The following is a 17,296-nucleotide window of genomic DNA, read 5'->3' on the forward strand; positions in this document are numbered from 1 at the left end:
GTAAACGCTGCTGAGCGGGCAGCTCCCACCACAGGTCACATCCGTACCTCTTCAAGAGGGGCAGGTTGAGAAGATTCAGTGCAGGCTGCACTGGGAGCACTGCTGTGGTATGCAAACGCAGCGTGTGCTCTTATCCTTTAGATGCTGATCCGACCGCAGGCTCCGGCACAACAAACACTGCAGCACCTCAAAGCTCCACCACTTGCCACATGCTAATTTGGTTGGCTGGCTGCAAACAGCACTTCTGGCTTTAAGCTTACAGGAGCTCATCAAATATTCATGACAAACAAAGCAGCTGTTTATATTAATAGTAATTACACAAGTCTTAAGGAACAAATTCCACGTGCGAAGGCAGATGTGAGCACTAAGCTCTGCGTAATGTTCAGCAGAACAGATACACAGGGCTGCAGGCTGTGTGATAAGCCTCACCTCCTGTTCTGCCTCAGGTATCATGGAACACCCAGGCAAATCTCCTCTGTCATCTCTCGTGGCATTTGGGTCTGACGTGGCACATCCCACCTGCTCAGTTCGGGCTTTTTTTCCTGTCCTCAGGGACTTTCCCTCATACAATTCAATAACAGGGGTTAAAACCAATTCAGTATCTGAAGAGGATGAATCCTCAGTATCTGCGCTAATTTACTGAAGCTGCAAGACAAATTACAATCTAAAACATTCAATTTGCCACAGATCTGGTAGGAGTAACGAGGGCAAAGGATATCAGAAAGATGCTTTAATGAGTGCATGCTATTATCCCTTTCCCACACTTCCACTTTGTAAGCCCAGAGGTTTCCTTGTGTACTTGCGGTGTCACTGCACACCACTGACAGACACAGGGAAATGGTTTCAAACCAGAAGAGGGGAGATGCAGATTAGGTGTAATGAGGGCAGGGACGCTCTGGGACAGGCAGCCCAGGGAGGCAATGGGTGCCCCATCCCAGGGGACGCTCAACTCAGCTGGAGGGGCTCTGAATGCTGGCAGAGCTGTGGGTGCCCCACTGAGTGCAGGCACTGGGACAGACAGCCTTAACGGCCCCTTCCAACTGGAACACAGTCCTATGACTGAGCACTTCCCATGACACACAGCATCCACCCGTCCCTCTCACCGCAACCATCAGACAAGATGCAGAGAGAAAACAGCAGTTCATTAGCTCTGTTTTTTGGGTTATGCTCTGGGGAAGAACCTCATTACAATTCCCCACGGAGAGAACAACGCAGCAAAGGAGTTCAGCACGAAGAAGGGGAGCCCAAGCAGCGAGGATGATGGACCTGAGAGCACAGCTGCCCTCCTACCTGTGAAGGAACTTCTGGTAGGTCTGGCGGTAGGCAAAGCCTGCCCTTCGCACCCTGACGTTCTCCAGCAATCCCAGGTACTCCACCTGGTGCCTGCAGCGCTCCTCATCAAACAGCTGGGGGGACTTCTTGTCGTTGGGCTTAATGCAGCGGACGTAATAGGGCTCCTAGAGGGACAGAGCAAAGAAAGAGTCCACAAAGCTGGCAAAGAGCAGCTGTCACTCTTCACAACCAATCTGCTTCGACCGCGCTGGGGTTCGAAGTTGATTCAGTTCTTTCTCTCCATCGTCAGCCCTTGCCATGCTCCCAGCAGGGAGAGCAGCATGCCCCATAAAGGCTCCAAGCCTGATTTCTTAAAGGCAAAACTGTTCCTTATAACTGCACGGTCTTTTATTTTTCAAGGTCAAACAGAATGGAAATGGAGATCAGCGAGTTCAGAGAAGAACCAGAAAGACTGAAAACCCAGAAAATGCAACCCAGAGGAAATACTGCATCAGTTCAGAAGGGCTGAACCACAAAACCATGCTGGTGACAGCACCTAACATCTTCCATCCTTAATGCACCTGAAAGGTAAACACAAAGAGATGCAGCAGTTCTGGTTTGGGACAAAGAAGGCTTTAAGCACAATACAGAACAGCTCAAGTTGAACATCAGCAGAACAAGCATGGGAGCAGAATGCCTGTGGAGGGGAGGAAGCCCATCAGGGGAGAGGAGCAGACTGCACACATCTGCACAGGGAAGGGGAGCAGCGCTGTCCTCAATCAGGACTGAACTCCAGGCATTCCCAAGGTCCCCTGCAGTCCTATTTTCTGTGATTTGTTGATGACTTCGTCCTATTTTCTGTGATTTCAGGTCACTGTCCTAAACTCAGGATAATATGAAAGGCCCAAAATTTTCCTTTTTGGAATGATTTTCCTTTCAGTAATGCTGAACAAATGGGCTCATCCCCAAATAACCCAGCTAGCCCTGACACAACGTGGAAGCACGCAGTGCTGACATGAACACGAAGCCTGCACACACTAACAAATAGGAATGGGATGAATGACCACAGCCCCAGCACTGAGACGAGATGTTAAGAGGCCCTGGCACTGCCCACAGCGGTGGTGCCCCATCCCTCACCGTGCCCAGAGCCACGGATGGTGGGGGGCACACAGCCCATGGCAGGGATTGGGAGGGGGGGCTTCCGTTCCAACCCAGCAGAGCTGTGATTCCATGGCTCAGCAATCCTTAAAGTCCCTCCAACACAACCGTGCTGTGATTCCATGGCCCTGGGATCTTTGAGGTCCTTTCCAACCCAACCCTACTCCACACAGCTCAACCCAACTCAGCCATTCCATGTTTCTACAATCCCCAAGTTCCCTTCCACGCCAAACCTACTCAACCCAACCCAACAATTCCACGGTTCTACAATCTTTAATGTTCCCTCCAACCCAACGGTGCCATGAACTCATGGTTCTACAACCTCTCAGGTCCCTCCCAACCCAACCCTGGTGTGTCTCCAGCACAGTCTTCAACTGGCTTCTCTTTTCAATTCCTCAAAAAACAAAGCAGTGTTGAGAGCACAGCCCCCCCAGGACCCAGAAGGTCCCTCCCAGCCCAAACCATTCCGTGCCACCACACAGCCAAGGGACAGCCCTGTTCTGTGGGAGGTCTTCCCCCATGCACCTCCTTCTGCTGCAGTAATTTGACACAGCCTGATCCTATTCTATTTGCTGTGCTAAAACACAACCTGACAGAACAATTTAATGCATGAATCTCTTAAAACTCTTCATCTTTTTAAGCTTTCTCCTGCGAATTGCTGAAGGCAACAAGGTTTCCGGGGTCCTTGTTCCCTCAGCAGGCTCCAACCAGCTCTCAGAACGCGCAATGTGTGTGGGTGACAACTTCTCCTCGGCTGTGCTGTGGGAATCTGGCTGTCAGCCATGCGTCAAACCGAAGGCAGGAGCAGCCCCAGATGAACTTCCAATCCATGCAGAAGCTCCATGCAGTCATGGCAGCTCTTAGCGAGGAGGAGGAGGAGTTTGCTGGACCTGCAGCCCGCGATTTGTGATCTCAAAACACATCTCTGCCCCCAGGGAAACGGCGCGAGTCCTTCATCAGACATCACAGCGTTTGGTTCGCAGCTATTTGTTATCAGTGCAGAACCCCTCCGCTGCCACAGCTCTCTCTGCCGGGGCTGTCACTCATCTCTTTGTCATTCAAAGCCCCCATGCAAAAAGATTTACCCTTCACGACTTCCAGAGAGGAGCGAGTGACTGTATGAGAGCTGATACAAAAGGCAGAAGTCGAGATGCTGCTCTCCTTTTGGAAAACAGGAATAGGAAGTTCCTGCACAGACAGGAGATCATCTATCAGCACAATTACAGTGTAATTAAAGCCTCTCAGCAATGACAGCTAGCAGGGTAAATTCTAAAGGAGATTATTCCACGCTCACAATCCCACCAGCCCCAGCTCTTCAGGGGGATAATTATGCAGCTCCCATTATTGCACAGGAGGCTGTCAAGCCCAGAGCCACGTTTTATAAATGGAAGACTGAAATACAGAGGCACAAAGGCCCCAGTTCTGAATGCTGCTCAGTTGTCTATCTGGAATTGATTTTTTTTTTAATGAAGCAGAGTGATTTTTAGATATTAAAGTGTTTTTGCACCACGATCCTGCTTGGGAGAATTCTGTTCCATAGTTCAGAGCACGGTGGATGGGAGAAAGGACAGGACGTAGAATGGGCAATTTGAGCTGGTTGTCCCCAACTGGTGATGGAGTGGCATTATGGCTTAGTAGAGATGAAGCCTGTCAAACCGGATGGGAGAGGGATGGACAAGAGATAAAGTTAGAGTAAAAATAACAGGCAAAAGGAATTACAGAGAGGGGAAAAACAAAGGGGAAAAAGAAGGGAGAAAAGGAAAAAGAAGAAGAATTACAACCAGGATGAATGTCCAGAGAGAGCTCCTCCAGAAGTGCATCATTTAGAGCCATGTCAGCCCCAGAGCTCCCAGAGTCAGCAGTGAGGGGAAGAAGAAAAGCCACTGCAACAAACCATCACAGACAGGGCAGCACGGCCATAAATCCATGCTGGGCAGCACAGCCCCATGAAGGCACGGAGCTCTGCTGCTCCTCACAGCCCCACGCTACAGCAGGACACAGCAAAGCAGAACTGTCCAAGTCAAACACCCAGCTGCCGTTGGAGCTCCGGTGTCTGCAGAGTTCAAGGGTTGTTTCTGCTATTCTGCTCCTGCTCAATGAATTGGCATCTCTGAAGCCCCTGAACAACAGGTTTCAATAGTGCTGATGCTGCTGATAGAATTCATTCTACCAATGAATTCCTGGACTGCCATTCTGCCCCAGGACTGCAGCAACTGCACTGCTTGGCTCCCAGGTGACACAGCCCAAAGGAAGAAGCACAAAGTCCATCCTCAGGCCCCTTATCTATGCTGCATCTGCTTTTCTGGGCACACCGAAATTCAGAGCCTTTAAAGTAACGGAGATGTGAAAACAAAGATAACATGGAGTGAGGTCCAGATCCATACGCTGAAGGTATCCACAAATACCACAGATATATCCACAAATAGCTCAGTGCCAACTCTCAACCTGTGTGCAAAGGGAAGGACCTTCAGATGCTCTCCTGCAGGAGCACTGCCTGTGTCAGCCCTTAAAGCAAAGACTGAAGCCCAAAGCTCATCCCCTCTGCTCCAGCCCTATGCCATAGTGCAGGTTGGCCACAGCCACAACAGCCCCTGGCTTCTGAGTGCTGGGCAGGAGCCCTCGTTAACACCTCTGTTTAATGACAGTCTTCCCTTTTGTGGGATCCAAAACACCCTGGGTAATACAGCACTCTCCAATTAACTGCATCGCTCAACAGCAAATTTGGAAACATCCAACCTCCTAACCCCAAATCCTCAATGAAAATGTAGGGGAGGTATAAATACAAGGGGAATGTTTGTCCCTAAGTCTCTAACTCTGCCTTGGAAATGATTCCCCATCCTCAGAGGCTTCCATTTGCAACAACAAACCAACCAAAAGTACTTGTTTCACATCAACCAGCCATCCTTCCACGAGGTAAATGCCTCATGATGGTAACGTGCCGCTTCAGCTCCTCATCCCCCACTGCCAGTTGCAGGAGTTGTTTCAGGCAGTCTCCTGATTGCTCTGCTCTTACAAACACAAAGGCCTGGGCTCATTTCTTCAAATAAATGAATGAAGTTTTCCCACCAGGATGAGCAGAAACGTCCCACCACGATGCCTGGAGGGCAGCCCTCCCCCCCAGAACCCCCAGCATTTCTGCCTGTTGCTCAGGACCCTCCATGCAGGTTTGCTCCCTGTTGCTCACACAGGAGATAACGCGCCCTCACCTCGCTTTCAAATGAAATGCAAAGCAATGGAACAGAACACAACCCTCACACAAAGCAGTGCTCGCCAGAGCAATACTTCCTGCTAAAAAACTGAATTAGTCAGAAAAATAAAAAGTTTCACTTCTCGCCATCTCACACAAAGAGAAAAGAAGGAAATCACACTGAATTTTCAACGAAGATATTTAGCATTGAGAGACAGAAAAAAAAATCTCCGTGCTGTGAAACTACATCCTCTGGGCCCTCTGCCAGAAGAGCTTTGTTATTTATTTGACACAATAATTATTACCCCCAAAGAGGGAGGCTCGACTGCAAGTGAAGGGGACACAACACAACCCAGCTCCTTTGTGCAGGGATGGCTGACAATCGTCCCAGGAGCTCCTCACAGCTGCCCACTGCCACAATCAAAGCTCATCTCCACTGATGAGCTTGGCTCTGTGACAGACAGCAGTGACAGGAAGCCGACAGCTCTCTGTAGACGAGCACAAGTGGAGTCAATTTCCAATGGAAGCATTTACCTTTGATGCCAGGTTGTCCACCAGCGCAATCATGGAGTTCTTGAAGAGGGTAGCAGCTGTCAGAGGTCGCTTGGTGACCTCTGTGATGCTCAGTTTACCTTCGGGCCACATCATCTTCAGCACAGGATTAGAGCTAAAAGACAAAGCTAAAGCTAAAAGAGCTAAAAGGCTTTAATTGCACGGAGCAACAGAAGGGCCCTAAGTGCTCCATTCAGCTCAACACTCAGCAGGGTGCCCAGATGTCCTTGCCACCCAAGTCAAACCAACACAACAAAATCTCTTTTGCTTTTGAGCAACGCTCAGGCTTACAGCACTTGATTCCAAGCTGTATTTCTGTGCAAAGGGGGACGTGGCTCAGTGGCTGCACTGGTGGGCGCTGGGACCAGATGATCTTAGAGGCCTTGGTGGTTCTATGATTCTGCAATTGACACCCTTGATATATATATATATACGAATTACTTCATCTATTTGAGCTGACATTTTCTGGAAGCTGAGGTGAAACAGCCATGATGGATGGCAAGAGATCTGGAATAGACTGGAACAGCTTTGTGGAGCCCCTCTAGATACAGATTTTGGAAGCACCTCACACACACCTGTCAAAGGCAACTTCCACTCGTCAGTATTTACAGCAAGTGACTGCGTGCTCTAAAGCTGCCATGGCACAGCACATATGAGACCAACTCAATATATTTGCTCATTTTTCCCATCACCCCAAACCTCTCTTTCAAAACGTGGGCGTCCAGTTGAGGCCAACATCTCTGCTGCTGATCAAACGCTGCTCAGTTTCTCTCTCAGAGAATAGAGATCAGTAGTGGCACCTCCACTCCTGGTCAAAGGCACGGCGCTCATCTCTGCACAGCAGCCCTGACTGCAGTGAGGTGGCACCCAACAAACCCTGCACAACCTGTGCAGATGAACGCTAGTTTCTCATAGCATCCACTCTACAGAAAGGGATTCGGACAGACCAGACTTAAGTTCATCTCCTTAATGGTTTTATTCTTACCTGTTATACATGAGGCGCTTGAAGTCTTGAAATAAAGTGTCCTTGTTTTTGTCAATAAATCCAGAGACTGAGTAACTGCAAAAAGGAAAACAGCGTTAATGCCAGATTCGAGAGCCACACTCATGACTTCTGCCTTCAACATTTCCACATCTCAATTTTCCTTCAGGAAATTTCCCACCAGCCACTGGCAGTGCTGAAGCTCAGCCACTAATGAAGAACCTGGGACCGTTTTTCTCCTTGGCAGAATGCTTTGGAATCAGCAATGTCTGTCAGCAACCACTCAGCAAAGACTCCAGAATGAATGGCACCCAATACAACCACCTTGGTTACCTTTATAAATCAAAGGTAAATTTAATCCTAAGGCAAAAGGTAAAACAATAAACAAGAAAACCTACATTGCTTCCTTCCCAACTCCTCTTTCTGCCCTGTCATCCTAAACCACATCATTTCAGTGACTGCAGACAGTGGCCTCCTGTTGGAAGCTTTCTAACACTGTCCCCGCTGCTCCTCACTGCTGTCACACCTGCACATTTCAGGCCCAGCTGCATGGGGCAGATTCCCTGCACTGCTGGGTTAGTTTTACCACCACCCTGCCTTCTGAGCCAGCTCACATTGATTTGAGAATTCCAAGCCAGAGAGTTGTATAATCACACCAACAGATGCCTAAATGAGGTTTGATTAGCTCTCTACAGCTTCTTTGTATCGCCAGTGGTAGGCTTTGCTTTTTCCTGAAGCACTGCTTTCCCGTTCACATTCTCCTTCTGTTTCAGTTCCAAAGTCATATTCTGTACAGCCACCAGCTTCAGATTTAATTGATAAGCGACTGCTGCACTCCGCAATTCTGTATGGCAGCTTCACAGCAGCAGCACTGAATCAGAGCACCCTGCCACATCAAAGCTGAAGACAGAAATAGAAGGCACAGCTGAAAGAAACTCACATCACATCTCCAGCATAGTGCTTGATTCGGAAGTCTCTGTCGAACTCCAGGGTTTTGTCAGTCGCACAGAGCTGCAAGAAATTCCACACACATTAAAATGCCACCCTTGGACAAACAGCTCAGAGCTGCAGGCTGATAGAGGAGGTGTGGGAGCACAGCCACAATGGAACGAAGCAAATGTTGCTACCCAGCAGGTTGCACTCAGCTGTGCAGGCTGCTCTGTGACAGCTCACCAACGTGGGAGATGCCAGCAAGTGCTGAACACCATGCTGGACTCATTAAAAGAGCCGTAATGAACTTCACACAGACTGGGCAAATCAGCAGAAATCACTGGGAAAAAAGCAGAGCACTGAGCAGCAGCGATAGAGCTGACAGCCTTCTTGGATTCCCATGGGCACCGTGGGTTCCTATGGGCCCTACAGGTTCCCTTGAGTATTTAAGCTTCTGAGAAGGACTGGAGAAAGGGGCACAAGTGCTGCAGAGATGGGAAATGGATAACAGCACAGAGTCAAACCTTGGGCTTTAGGGAAATTCTAGGAGTATGTGGGCTGTGGAACTCCTTGTCACATTGAAAAGAACCCACAGCCCTCATGCAGGAGGATTGCACATGGATGGAGGCTGGGAGCAGTTTTCTTGCGTTTCACATCTCAGAGCTGCAGGGACTGCAAGGGATCACTGCAGTGCCCCACTGCAACCCCAGGGCTTTCAGCCTTCCCTGCAAGGGAGATGCTCCAGGCCTGGCTGGTCTTTGTAGCTCTCTGTTCTCTCCGTTCAGCCTTCACTGCTGCCCAGTAGCTTGGAAGATGAAGAGTCAAGAGGACAAGAACAGACCTTCTCACACCCTGACCTTCACAGCCAGTTTGCTGAGGCTGACACTCATCACTTCTCTAACTCTAACCTTCCTCTAACAGAAGATTCTGGAATTCATTCACTCTCACTGCACTCAATGCTACGAAATTACAACATAATTTAAAAAGAAAAATCAGAAGTTAAAGATGTTGAGAAAATGAACCTTTGATGTTGAGAAGTACATTCACAACAGCCAGCACACATCTAGACCAGCATGACAGGGTTGTCAAGGTTGGAAAGACCACCGATGTCACCAAATCCAACCACCAGCGCCCCCCCCCCCCCCCCCCCCCATCACCCAGTGTGACATCTCCCCTTTCCTTGAGCACCCCAGGGATGCTGCCCCCACCACCACCCTGGCAGCAGTGGCAGCACGCCCCTAAAACCTTCCTGAGAATGAATTTTTCCTCCTACTGCAAATACTGGGCAATTCAGAGAAGGACCCTTCCTTTAGGGATGTAATTTTGGCCACAAATATTCACAGTGGGAATATTTACCAGGATTTTTCCCGGCGTGTTTGGCTTTCACCAGGACAACCAAGCAGACAGCAGATCAGACATGCAGTAGGCAAACTAGGACACTACTATTTAGGGCACAGCAGCCCCTTAGAGCTTATCCACACGGAGCCAGTGTGCAACACGCTCTGCAGGGGAGCAGTGAGGCATTAACTCAGGCTGAAAGATGGGAGCTGCTCCCGCAGCATAGCAGCACACGTGCTTTAACTCTTCAGGAGCAGCTCTGCCCTGCACTGGGCTTCGTGGTACCCGGGCAGAACTACTGCAGCCCATGAAAGTGAAATCAAGTCCTCTGTGTCAAGGCAGACTGGAAGAGGACAGCTTGGAGAGCTCAGCTTTCACACTGCCCTCCTCTATGGGATAAGGGCTCACCGAGGAAGATGTCTTAAATAACCTAAAGGACAAAGGCACGAGAGGGGGAGCAATAATTATGATGCTGAGAATTTTATGGGTCGATTTTTTCCAAGGCTCTATTGATTCAAACGAGGAATTAGCAAGCTGGGAAGATACATCATGTCCTCCATAAACATTATTTATAGCAGCATTCCTCCTCTGCCTTCAGCTCAGTGCAAACAGCCTCCTGACAGGCCCCCCCCCGCTGAGCAATGCTGCAGTGGGATGCACACACATCATGCATGTATTTCATGTTCCCTGCGCCGCGCAGGGACTCACAAAGGGCACTTCAGGAAAGTCACATCTGGAAGAAAAACTGATGATTTTCTGTTCTTCCCACCCTCGGCTGAACCGAAGCACAGCCAGAGCCGCTCTGTGCGCTCAGCCTCCCCGGAGGCAGCCTTCAGCACATTTCTTACACAACCATGCTAATTCTGTATTTCTGACCTACATAAAACACCACACACGGGTGGGAGGGAGGAGGGGGGGGCAGCATCCTGAATAATGCATTTCCAACAGCGATTCTCAGCAGAGAGACATCAATATATTAAACTGCACTTCATAAATAAATGACATTTGATTACTCAGTGCCAATTCTCAGATGAACCAGGCTGGTGAGCACGTTTTCATTACGCTGCCAAGCGAGGAACGAAGCCCTTTAATTCACAATGCAAACAAAGCGAGCCGAGTAGCCTGGTAGACCATAGGCACAAGTGGAGATGAGCACATTTTGCAGCCAATGACAACGGCACAACAACCCGCAGCGCTGCAATAAGGCAGAAGTGCGAATAATTCCCTGCCACTCTGTATTACGGCAGCCTGGGAAGAATCCCACGTGAGCCGCAGCGGTGCCTCCATTGGTCCTCAATGACATCATGAGATGTCGGCACAGCCGCAGCAGCTCCTACGATCCGAATGACAGCGGCGTGCATCGGACATCCTCGAGCTCCCTCTGCTGGGTGCAGGCCGCTCGGGGCGCACTGGGACGGCTCGTTTCTGCAGCCGAGAGCTGCTCCTCCGCATTTAATTTCATACCTCGTGGTCACGATTCGACCCTGAGTCCCTCTGTTCTGTTATGTCTAAGCAATAGAAAAGGCATCGCAAAGGAGCAGGAGGCTGCAGAGTACCTTTCTGCTGGAGAAATGCGCGTGCTTCCCCAGCTTGCTGTTCAGAGCCTCCAGGAACATCTCATCTGTCACCTTGCCAACGTTCATGCAGGCGTCGTCCAGGATGGCAATGATCCCTTTGTGCTGCTGCTCCACCAGGTCCACAATCACCTGGTTGTTAAAGTAATCGATCTGCAAAAGCCAGGAGCGGAGGGGTAGCTGTGATTTGCCTGGCACAAGAGCACCCATGTTACCCAGTGATGGAACGGCACCCCCTGCCTGGAGGAGCGGACCCAGCACCCGTGGGACGGCTTCTCCCACTGCCAGATTGCAGACAGCACCACTGGTGTGGACACGGATGTCCTGCTGCCTTCAAGAGGAGCCTGCTCCAGGATCCACCTTAGACCTGGTGCTGGTCCACCAACCCCTCCCCTGCCAAATCACTCACATGCTTCCAGGGAATGCCCTCCCGCTGGTACTCCTCCTGCTCCTGCTTCAGAACCAGCTGAATGAAGAGCTGCTGCAGCTTCTCGTTGCAGTAATTAATGCAAAATTGTTCAAAACTGTAAAAACGTCAGGAAAAAAGAAAAAAAAGGTGAGTTTTCTCACTTGGGAAAGGAGAAGGCGCAGCACTGTGCTCCAACAACGTGTCACCTGTTATTGTCAAATATCTCAAAGCCATAGATATCCAGGACGCCAATGACCGTGTTCTTCCCATGCACCGTCGTGTCGTAGTTCTTCACCTCAATCACGTCGTTGATGTGTGTCACAATCCAGCAGAAGAGGCGCTCGTAAATGGCCTGCCAGGAAGCAAACATTGAGGGCCTTCCTAACGTCACCCATTCCACACCCACACCTTTTGATTTCTTAGCAAAGGGAGGACAACTGCCACCCCTGTGCTATCAGCCTCCCACTTTTCTGCCACAAACGACAGCACTTTGTTTCCACGCAGCCCTAAAGGTTGCTCCTCCACCCTATACCCATTGAATTTAACTGCTGAGGAAGTCGAGGATCCTATTTCCCAAAACATTCAGCCCTGTACAGCACTGAAAAACGCAGTGATGAAAGACAACTCCATAGTGAATGTCTTCCACAGGCATGGCTGCTCTGATCCACCTCAACCAACAGCAGCGTGTTCCACTGTTACATGAGATCAGGTGAAGAAAAAGGAGATTCCAGCTCACTTTTGCAAAGGCATCTCTGCCATAGGTGGCTTCCTGCTCAGTGTGCTGCTTGTCGATGACATCCCGGCCCGTTGCGACAGTCCGGAACAGAAGGGCCTTTTCCACCAGCTCAGATTTTGTCGACAGCAGGTCTGCAATGCTGGACACAGCCTTGCTGTTCTCTATCACAGGCGTATCGCCATCCACAGAAAACTTCAAGTTCCCCTGCAAGAAGTAGCAAGAAAGTTAGATTTCTCAATCATTTTTGTTAATATGAAACAGAGGAGCCCATCTTTTATCTGCCATTCAAGCCAGAACAATCTCTCACCACATCAGAAGGGTTGGCCTGCACACTCACATGCTTCCACAGTCAGCGGAAGCAGCAGAGCCTGACCCAAAGCAAAGAATCCCCGCTCAGAGCTGAACTTGTGGAAATCAAATCACAACAAAGACTTTGGGCAGTTGAATTCCTGTCCCAAGATTCTGAACCGCAGCCTCACCCCCGCGGGCAGAGAACTTTACCAAGTGAAGAATGACTGCCACGATTTTGTAGACAGTCTGAATCTCCTCTTGCTTGAAGCCTATCACCTTCATGGCATCAGCAACAGCCTTGAACTCAGCACCATCGTTGATGGAACACTGCAGGAAGGAGATGTTTGGGACATGAATTGACAAAGCAAGGGGGAGAGGTTTTAAAGTGAGACAGGGGAGGTTGAGGTTGGATATGAGGAGGAAGTTTTTCCCCCAGAGGGTGGTGAGGCACTGGAACAGGTTGCCCAAGGAGGCTGTGGATGCCCCATCCCTGCAGGCATTCAAGGCCAGGCTGGATGTGGCTCTGGGCAGCCTGGGCTGCTGGTTGGTGACCCTGCACACAGCAGGGGGTTGGAACCAGATAAGCGTTGTGGTCCTTTTCAACCCAGGCCATTCTGTGATTCTGTGATTCAAAGACTCTGCAGCCCACAGCAAACAGAGAGGTAATGCAGTATTTTTCAGATGCAAAAAATTGCTCTGAGATTGACTGATCCCAATGCCATGCTGTACACCTGCATATCCCACTGCTTTCCCAGTGGAATTTAAAGTGGAAGGGCAGAGGCTGCTCATAAAACACAGAACAAACAGTGCAGTCACAGACCCCACAAGTACTGCTCAGCACAGACAGCACGTCTGTGGCCTTTTCTCTTTTCTGTGGAGTGTGCCACAGAGTTGTAGGGCTTGGAAGGGACCTCTGGAGAACACTGAGCCTCACCTCAGATGCGGTCATCTCCAAAGTCCAGAGCTACAAACACCATTACAGTGTCACCTTCCCATAACACTGCTCCCCACTTCTGCAAGCTCAGCAGTGATTCAAACATTTAAGAAGCCTTACAACTTTAAGACAAGTCTCCTGCCACTCACCTTGAGCTGTGCTCCAGGAGAGATGTAGCTGTATGCAGATGCATCCTTCTGCAGATGTAGGGAGCGCAGCATCTGGTCAGACCCCCCCTGGAGGAGCTGTGTTTGAAGGAAATCAAACACAAATCAAAAAGGTGAATCAAAATAAAGAAAATCCTTCATTTTTTCCACAGTAAATCTACCTTTTTTTTGTAATAGACAAGTTCTTTTTCTTATTTACCTGCTTGCCAAGCAAAACCATAAAAACATGCCATGTGAGAATAAAGGTTACAGTAATAGGTTGACCACTTCCCCCAAAGGACGCATGAGGGAATCGCTGTACAGAGTGGAAGACATTAAAAAGAAGTCAAAGAAATAAAGAAAGCAAACTTGGTGTCATAAAATTGCTTCCATATGAAGTAAAGGCCTCGAGAGAACACAGAGGGGTTAGGCGGATTACAAACAACAGTGAGCCAAAGTCCAGCACTCTGCCACACCTGCCTGGTTACTCTCAAGTTTGCAGATGTATCAGTATGGGACTGGAGATGGAAAAGAGAAACCTCCCCGTGCTCTTCCCCTCTTCACACCACTACACAGGATCAGCTGCAACAGGGGAACTCTCTGCAAAACACACAGGGTGCAAAAGCTCTACCTGCCTGCCTGCATGTCTGGGACCTGACTGGATACCAACCTGGTAAAAAGAGTGAAAGCTCCGCTCTCCTGGCTGCTGCACGATCACACGAGACTGCAGGGAGAGAGAACAGCAGGTGGGTATTTCTGCATCTGGATGCTGAGCACTGGAAGCAAAGCTCAGCTGAGCACAGGCAGAACAGCTCCAAACCAACCTCCTGCTGCACCAAGGCCGTGCTGAGCGCTGCCAGCGAGGCGCAGCCACAAGCTTTCATCAAAAGAGCAGAGCAGTGCTTCTGAGGCACGCCGCAGCCAACAACTGAGCTCACCTTTTCCAGCAAGTAGTTGTTGATGTGGCCACCGATTGGGTCTCCTTTGAAGTCGAAGTTGATGTCCATGTACTTCCCAAAGCGGCTGGAATTGTCGTTACGGTTCGTTTTGGCGTTGCCAAAGGCCTCCAACACACAGTTGGATTTCAGCAGGATGTTCTTCACTCTTCAGTACAGATAAAAGAGAACAGGATGAGCTCTGTACCCAAACCACAGAACTTTTTTGCAAGCATCTATAGAGATGTGAGCAACAGCAGAGATGCTCTTTGGTTTTGTATTCAGGCAGGTGTGTAAAACATCAGCAACTCCCCAGGAAATCAGCTGGGAGCTCCTGGTACTGCTCCTCAGAGCTGAGCAAAGGGGAACCAACGATCCCACTGCAAACAGCAGCAATCAAAGCACAGCTCCTTTACACAGACAAGTGTTGGAGGTAATTTCTTGACCTCTTTCGCCAACATTGGGACAAAAAGAACTCAAAATAGATACTCAATCTGTTTCAGCAGAAAGCCATTTTCTTTAGGAGTGACAGACACATTGCAGTTCAGGAGTATGCAGAACCTAAAGGACACAGAAATGCCCCCAGTGCTTAATGTTCTATTCTCATTCACATATTTCAGGCAAGTTGCCACTGGAAATGTGATTTTGAGATGCTGGTTCAACTTTGGAAGTTTGAAGGCTTGAGTTCTTCCTCACTTTTCTATGGGTTGTTAGCAAGCAATATTGCAAAGCTGCCAGAAGAAAAATTGTGTCTGAAGAAAATGCTGCCAGATCAGCACGCAAGTAGGAGATTGTCAGCAAGACAGAAAGAGACCCAGGGACAAAGCCAGGACCCCTTTGCAGAGCCCTTACCTTTCCACCTCCGCCCTCTGCCCCGGGTTGGTGATGGCTGCAATGTACTGCATGATGTACTTGCTGGCTTCTGTTTTCCCAGCCCCGCTTTCACCTGAGGGCACAGAAAAGGGACAACAGACTGAAAATACCAAAGAGCGTCACTGAGCAGCACCCCAGTCCTACCATGATGATGTCTGGGGCTTTTTGGTTTTGTTCGTTAAAGCAAGTTTATTTGTGCCTGCTGCTGCTGCTGCACAGTTTGATGTAAGGTTTCCCAGGTCGGCACACAGAGCATCAAAAGGAATATTGTGAGAGGAGAAGGACTGGCAGCAGCAGAGCTGGGAAATGCAGCACAAGGGGCCACTGTTCAGCACATATCTCAGCTTTTCAGAGCCGGGGACATCAAGGAAACGGAGTGCCAGGATCCAGATAGCGACCATTCATGGCACAGACCGCGCTCCTGCTGTCAGCACCGCGATGCACAAACAGCCTGAACAGAGAACAAAGCGCTGAGCAGCCATCAGAGGGCAGAGCTCAGCACTTCTCCGGAGTGACACTTCACACCGCTCAACCTTCTGCATGCACAAAGTGACCAATGTCAGTGACAGATCCACTGACGAGGCTGAGCCAGCCGTTGGCAAACCTGCTGCTGGCTGGTCTTGAAGGTCCCCTCCAACCCAAGCCGTTCTGTGACTCTACAACACCAGCCCTTGGGTCAGGTAAGCATTCACCATAAGGAAGAGCTCTCAGCTCACCCGAAATCACAATGCAGGTGTCCTTCGACCTCCTCTTCATCGCTTTGTACGCGGCGTCAGCGATGGCAAAGAGGTGGGGTGGCCTCTCGTAGAGCTCCCGGCCCTTGTACTGCTCGATCGTGTCCCGCCCATAGATGTTCAGGTTCTTGTAAGGGTTCATGGAAACCACCACTTCTCCAATAAAGGTGTAGATCCGTCCTTTTTCAAACCTGGTTGAGGCAAAAAGGGAGAAAGATCAGGAGAAATTCAGCACGTTTTCCAAGTGGGCTGCCATTAACTCATCAGTGCGTGGAGTACAGCCGGCCGCAGCAGCGTGGCCCATGCTGACCCAGCTCTCCATGGAAAAAGGAGCACGACCCAGCAGCTCAGAATCTCACCCTGCACGAAGGAAATCTCTACTGCTGTTCCACTTCAGACGCACAGTGGATCAGATTACTGCCACACCAACAGACTGACTTTGAGGACAGCAAAGTTCTAGCTCACCAGCACACACAAGCTGGCTTCAGGCATCACCAGGTGTCTCTGCTTCCATCAGTACGCTAACAAAAACAGTTCTGAGATTTAATTCTTATCATTGGCACTAAGCAAGGACAAGTGAGATGAGCGGTGTATTTAAGCCTCACGACATTAGATGGCACCACAACACCTCTGCAGGCGAGGAGGTGCAGCACAAACACCAGCACTGCTCGACTGAATTTATCACCACCCCCACGTGGTGACAGCTGTGACATCCTCTACCATCCACCCGAGGTTCTCTGCAGGGTCTTGGGACGGTTTGGGTGTAGCAGGTGTGACAACCTCAAGAAAGGCAATCCAGGCACCAGCACTCCACGCTCTCAAAGCCACGCTGCCTCCAGCTCCAAAGTACTTACATGGAAAGTCATGAGAACTGCAAAAGCTCTGTTTGTTCCTGCAATCCCAATCTGCACTTCCCAAAACTTCACAAGTAAAGTTTTTCACGTTTCTGAGATAAGCTGCTTGGAAGCTACCAAAAATGTATTAGAAAAGAGAAGGCAATAACAATTAGCATTACCAACTGCAGCACAGCAGCTCTTCCCAAACTACTGCTACAGAAAGGATGGGTAACACACAAGCAACACAACAGAGGCTTATGGCACAGTCCCGCAGCTTGAGGGTGCACGGCAGAGGGAGGAGGAGGAAGATGGAGTGACAGCATTGTGGACAAATGGAGGGCGGCTGCTGTGGCTGCCTGCAGTTGTGCGAGGCCTCTGGCACGGCCCTGCACCACGTCCCCATCTCTGT

At 49.8% G+C, this 17,296-nt stretch overlaps 1 protein-coding gene across 1 annotated transcript in view; it reads right to left on the reverse strand.

The window, feature by feature from the left end:
* MYO1D (myosin ID) overlaps positions 1 to 17,296 on the reverse strand; it is a 70,686-nt gene that overhangs the window by 38,870 nt on the left and 14,520 nt on the right. The window contains exons 2-15 of the mRNA XM_048927053.1: positions 16,034 to 16,242; positions 15,297 to 15,390; positions 14,448 to 14,613; positions 14,180 to 14,233; positions 13,513 to 13,608; positions 12,640 to 12,756; positions 12,139 to 12,342; positions 11,609 to 11,754; positions 11,403 to 11,517; positions 10,976 to 11,146; positions 8,092 to 8,162; positions 7,155 to 7,229; positions 6,152 to 6,284; positions 1,291 to 1,457 (exon numbers count right to left, since the gene is read on the reverse strand). Coding sequence (XP_048783010.1) covers positions 1,291 to 1,457; positions 6,152 to 6,284; positions 7,155 to 7,229; positions 8,092 to 8,162; positions 10,976 to 11,146; positions 11,403 to 11,517; positions 11,609 to 11,754; positions 12,139 to 12,342; positions 12,640 to 12,756; positions 13,513 to 13,608; positions 14,180 to 14,233; positions 14,448 to 14,613; positions 15,297 to 15,390; positions 16,034 to 16,242 — 1,818 coding nt within the window. The remainder of the gene's footprint in view (positions 1 to 1,290; positions 1,458 to 6,151; positions 6,285 to 7,154; positions 7,230 to 8,091; positions 8,163 to 10,975; positions 11,147 to 11,402; positions 11,518 to 11,608; positions 11,755 to 12,138; positions 12,343 to 12,639; positions 12,757 to 13,512; positions 13,609 to 14,179; positions 14,234 to 14,447; positions 14,614 to 15,296; positions 15,391 to 16,033; positions 16,243 to 17,296) is intronic.

The sequence above is a fragment of the Lagopus muta genome, chromosome 25 (genome assembly GCF_023343835.1).
Source record: "Lagopus muta isolate bLagMut1 chromosome 25, bLagMut1 primary, whole genome shotgun sequence".
Classification (NCBI taxonomy): domain Eukaryota; kingdom Metazoa; phylum Chordata; class Aves; order Galliformes; family Phasianidae; genus Lagopus; species Lagopus muta.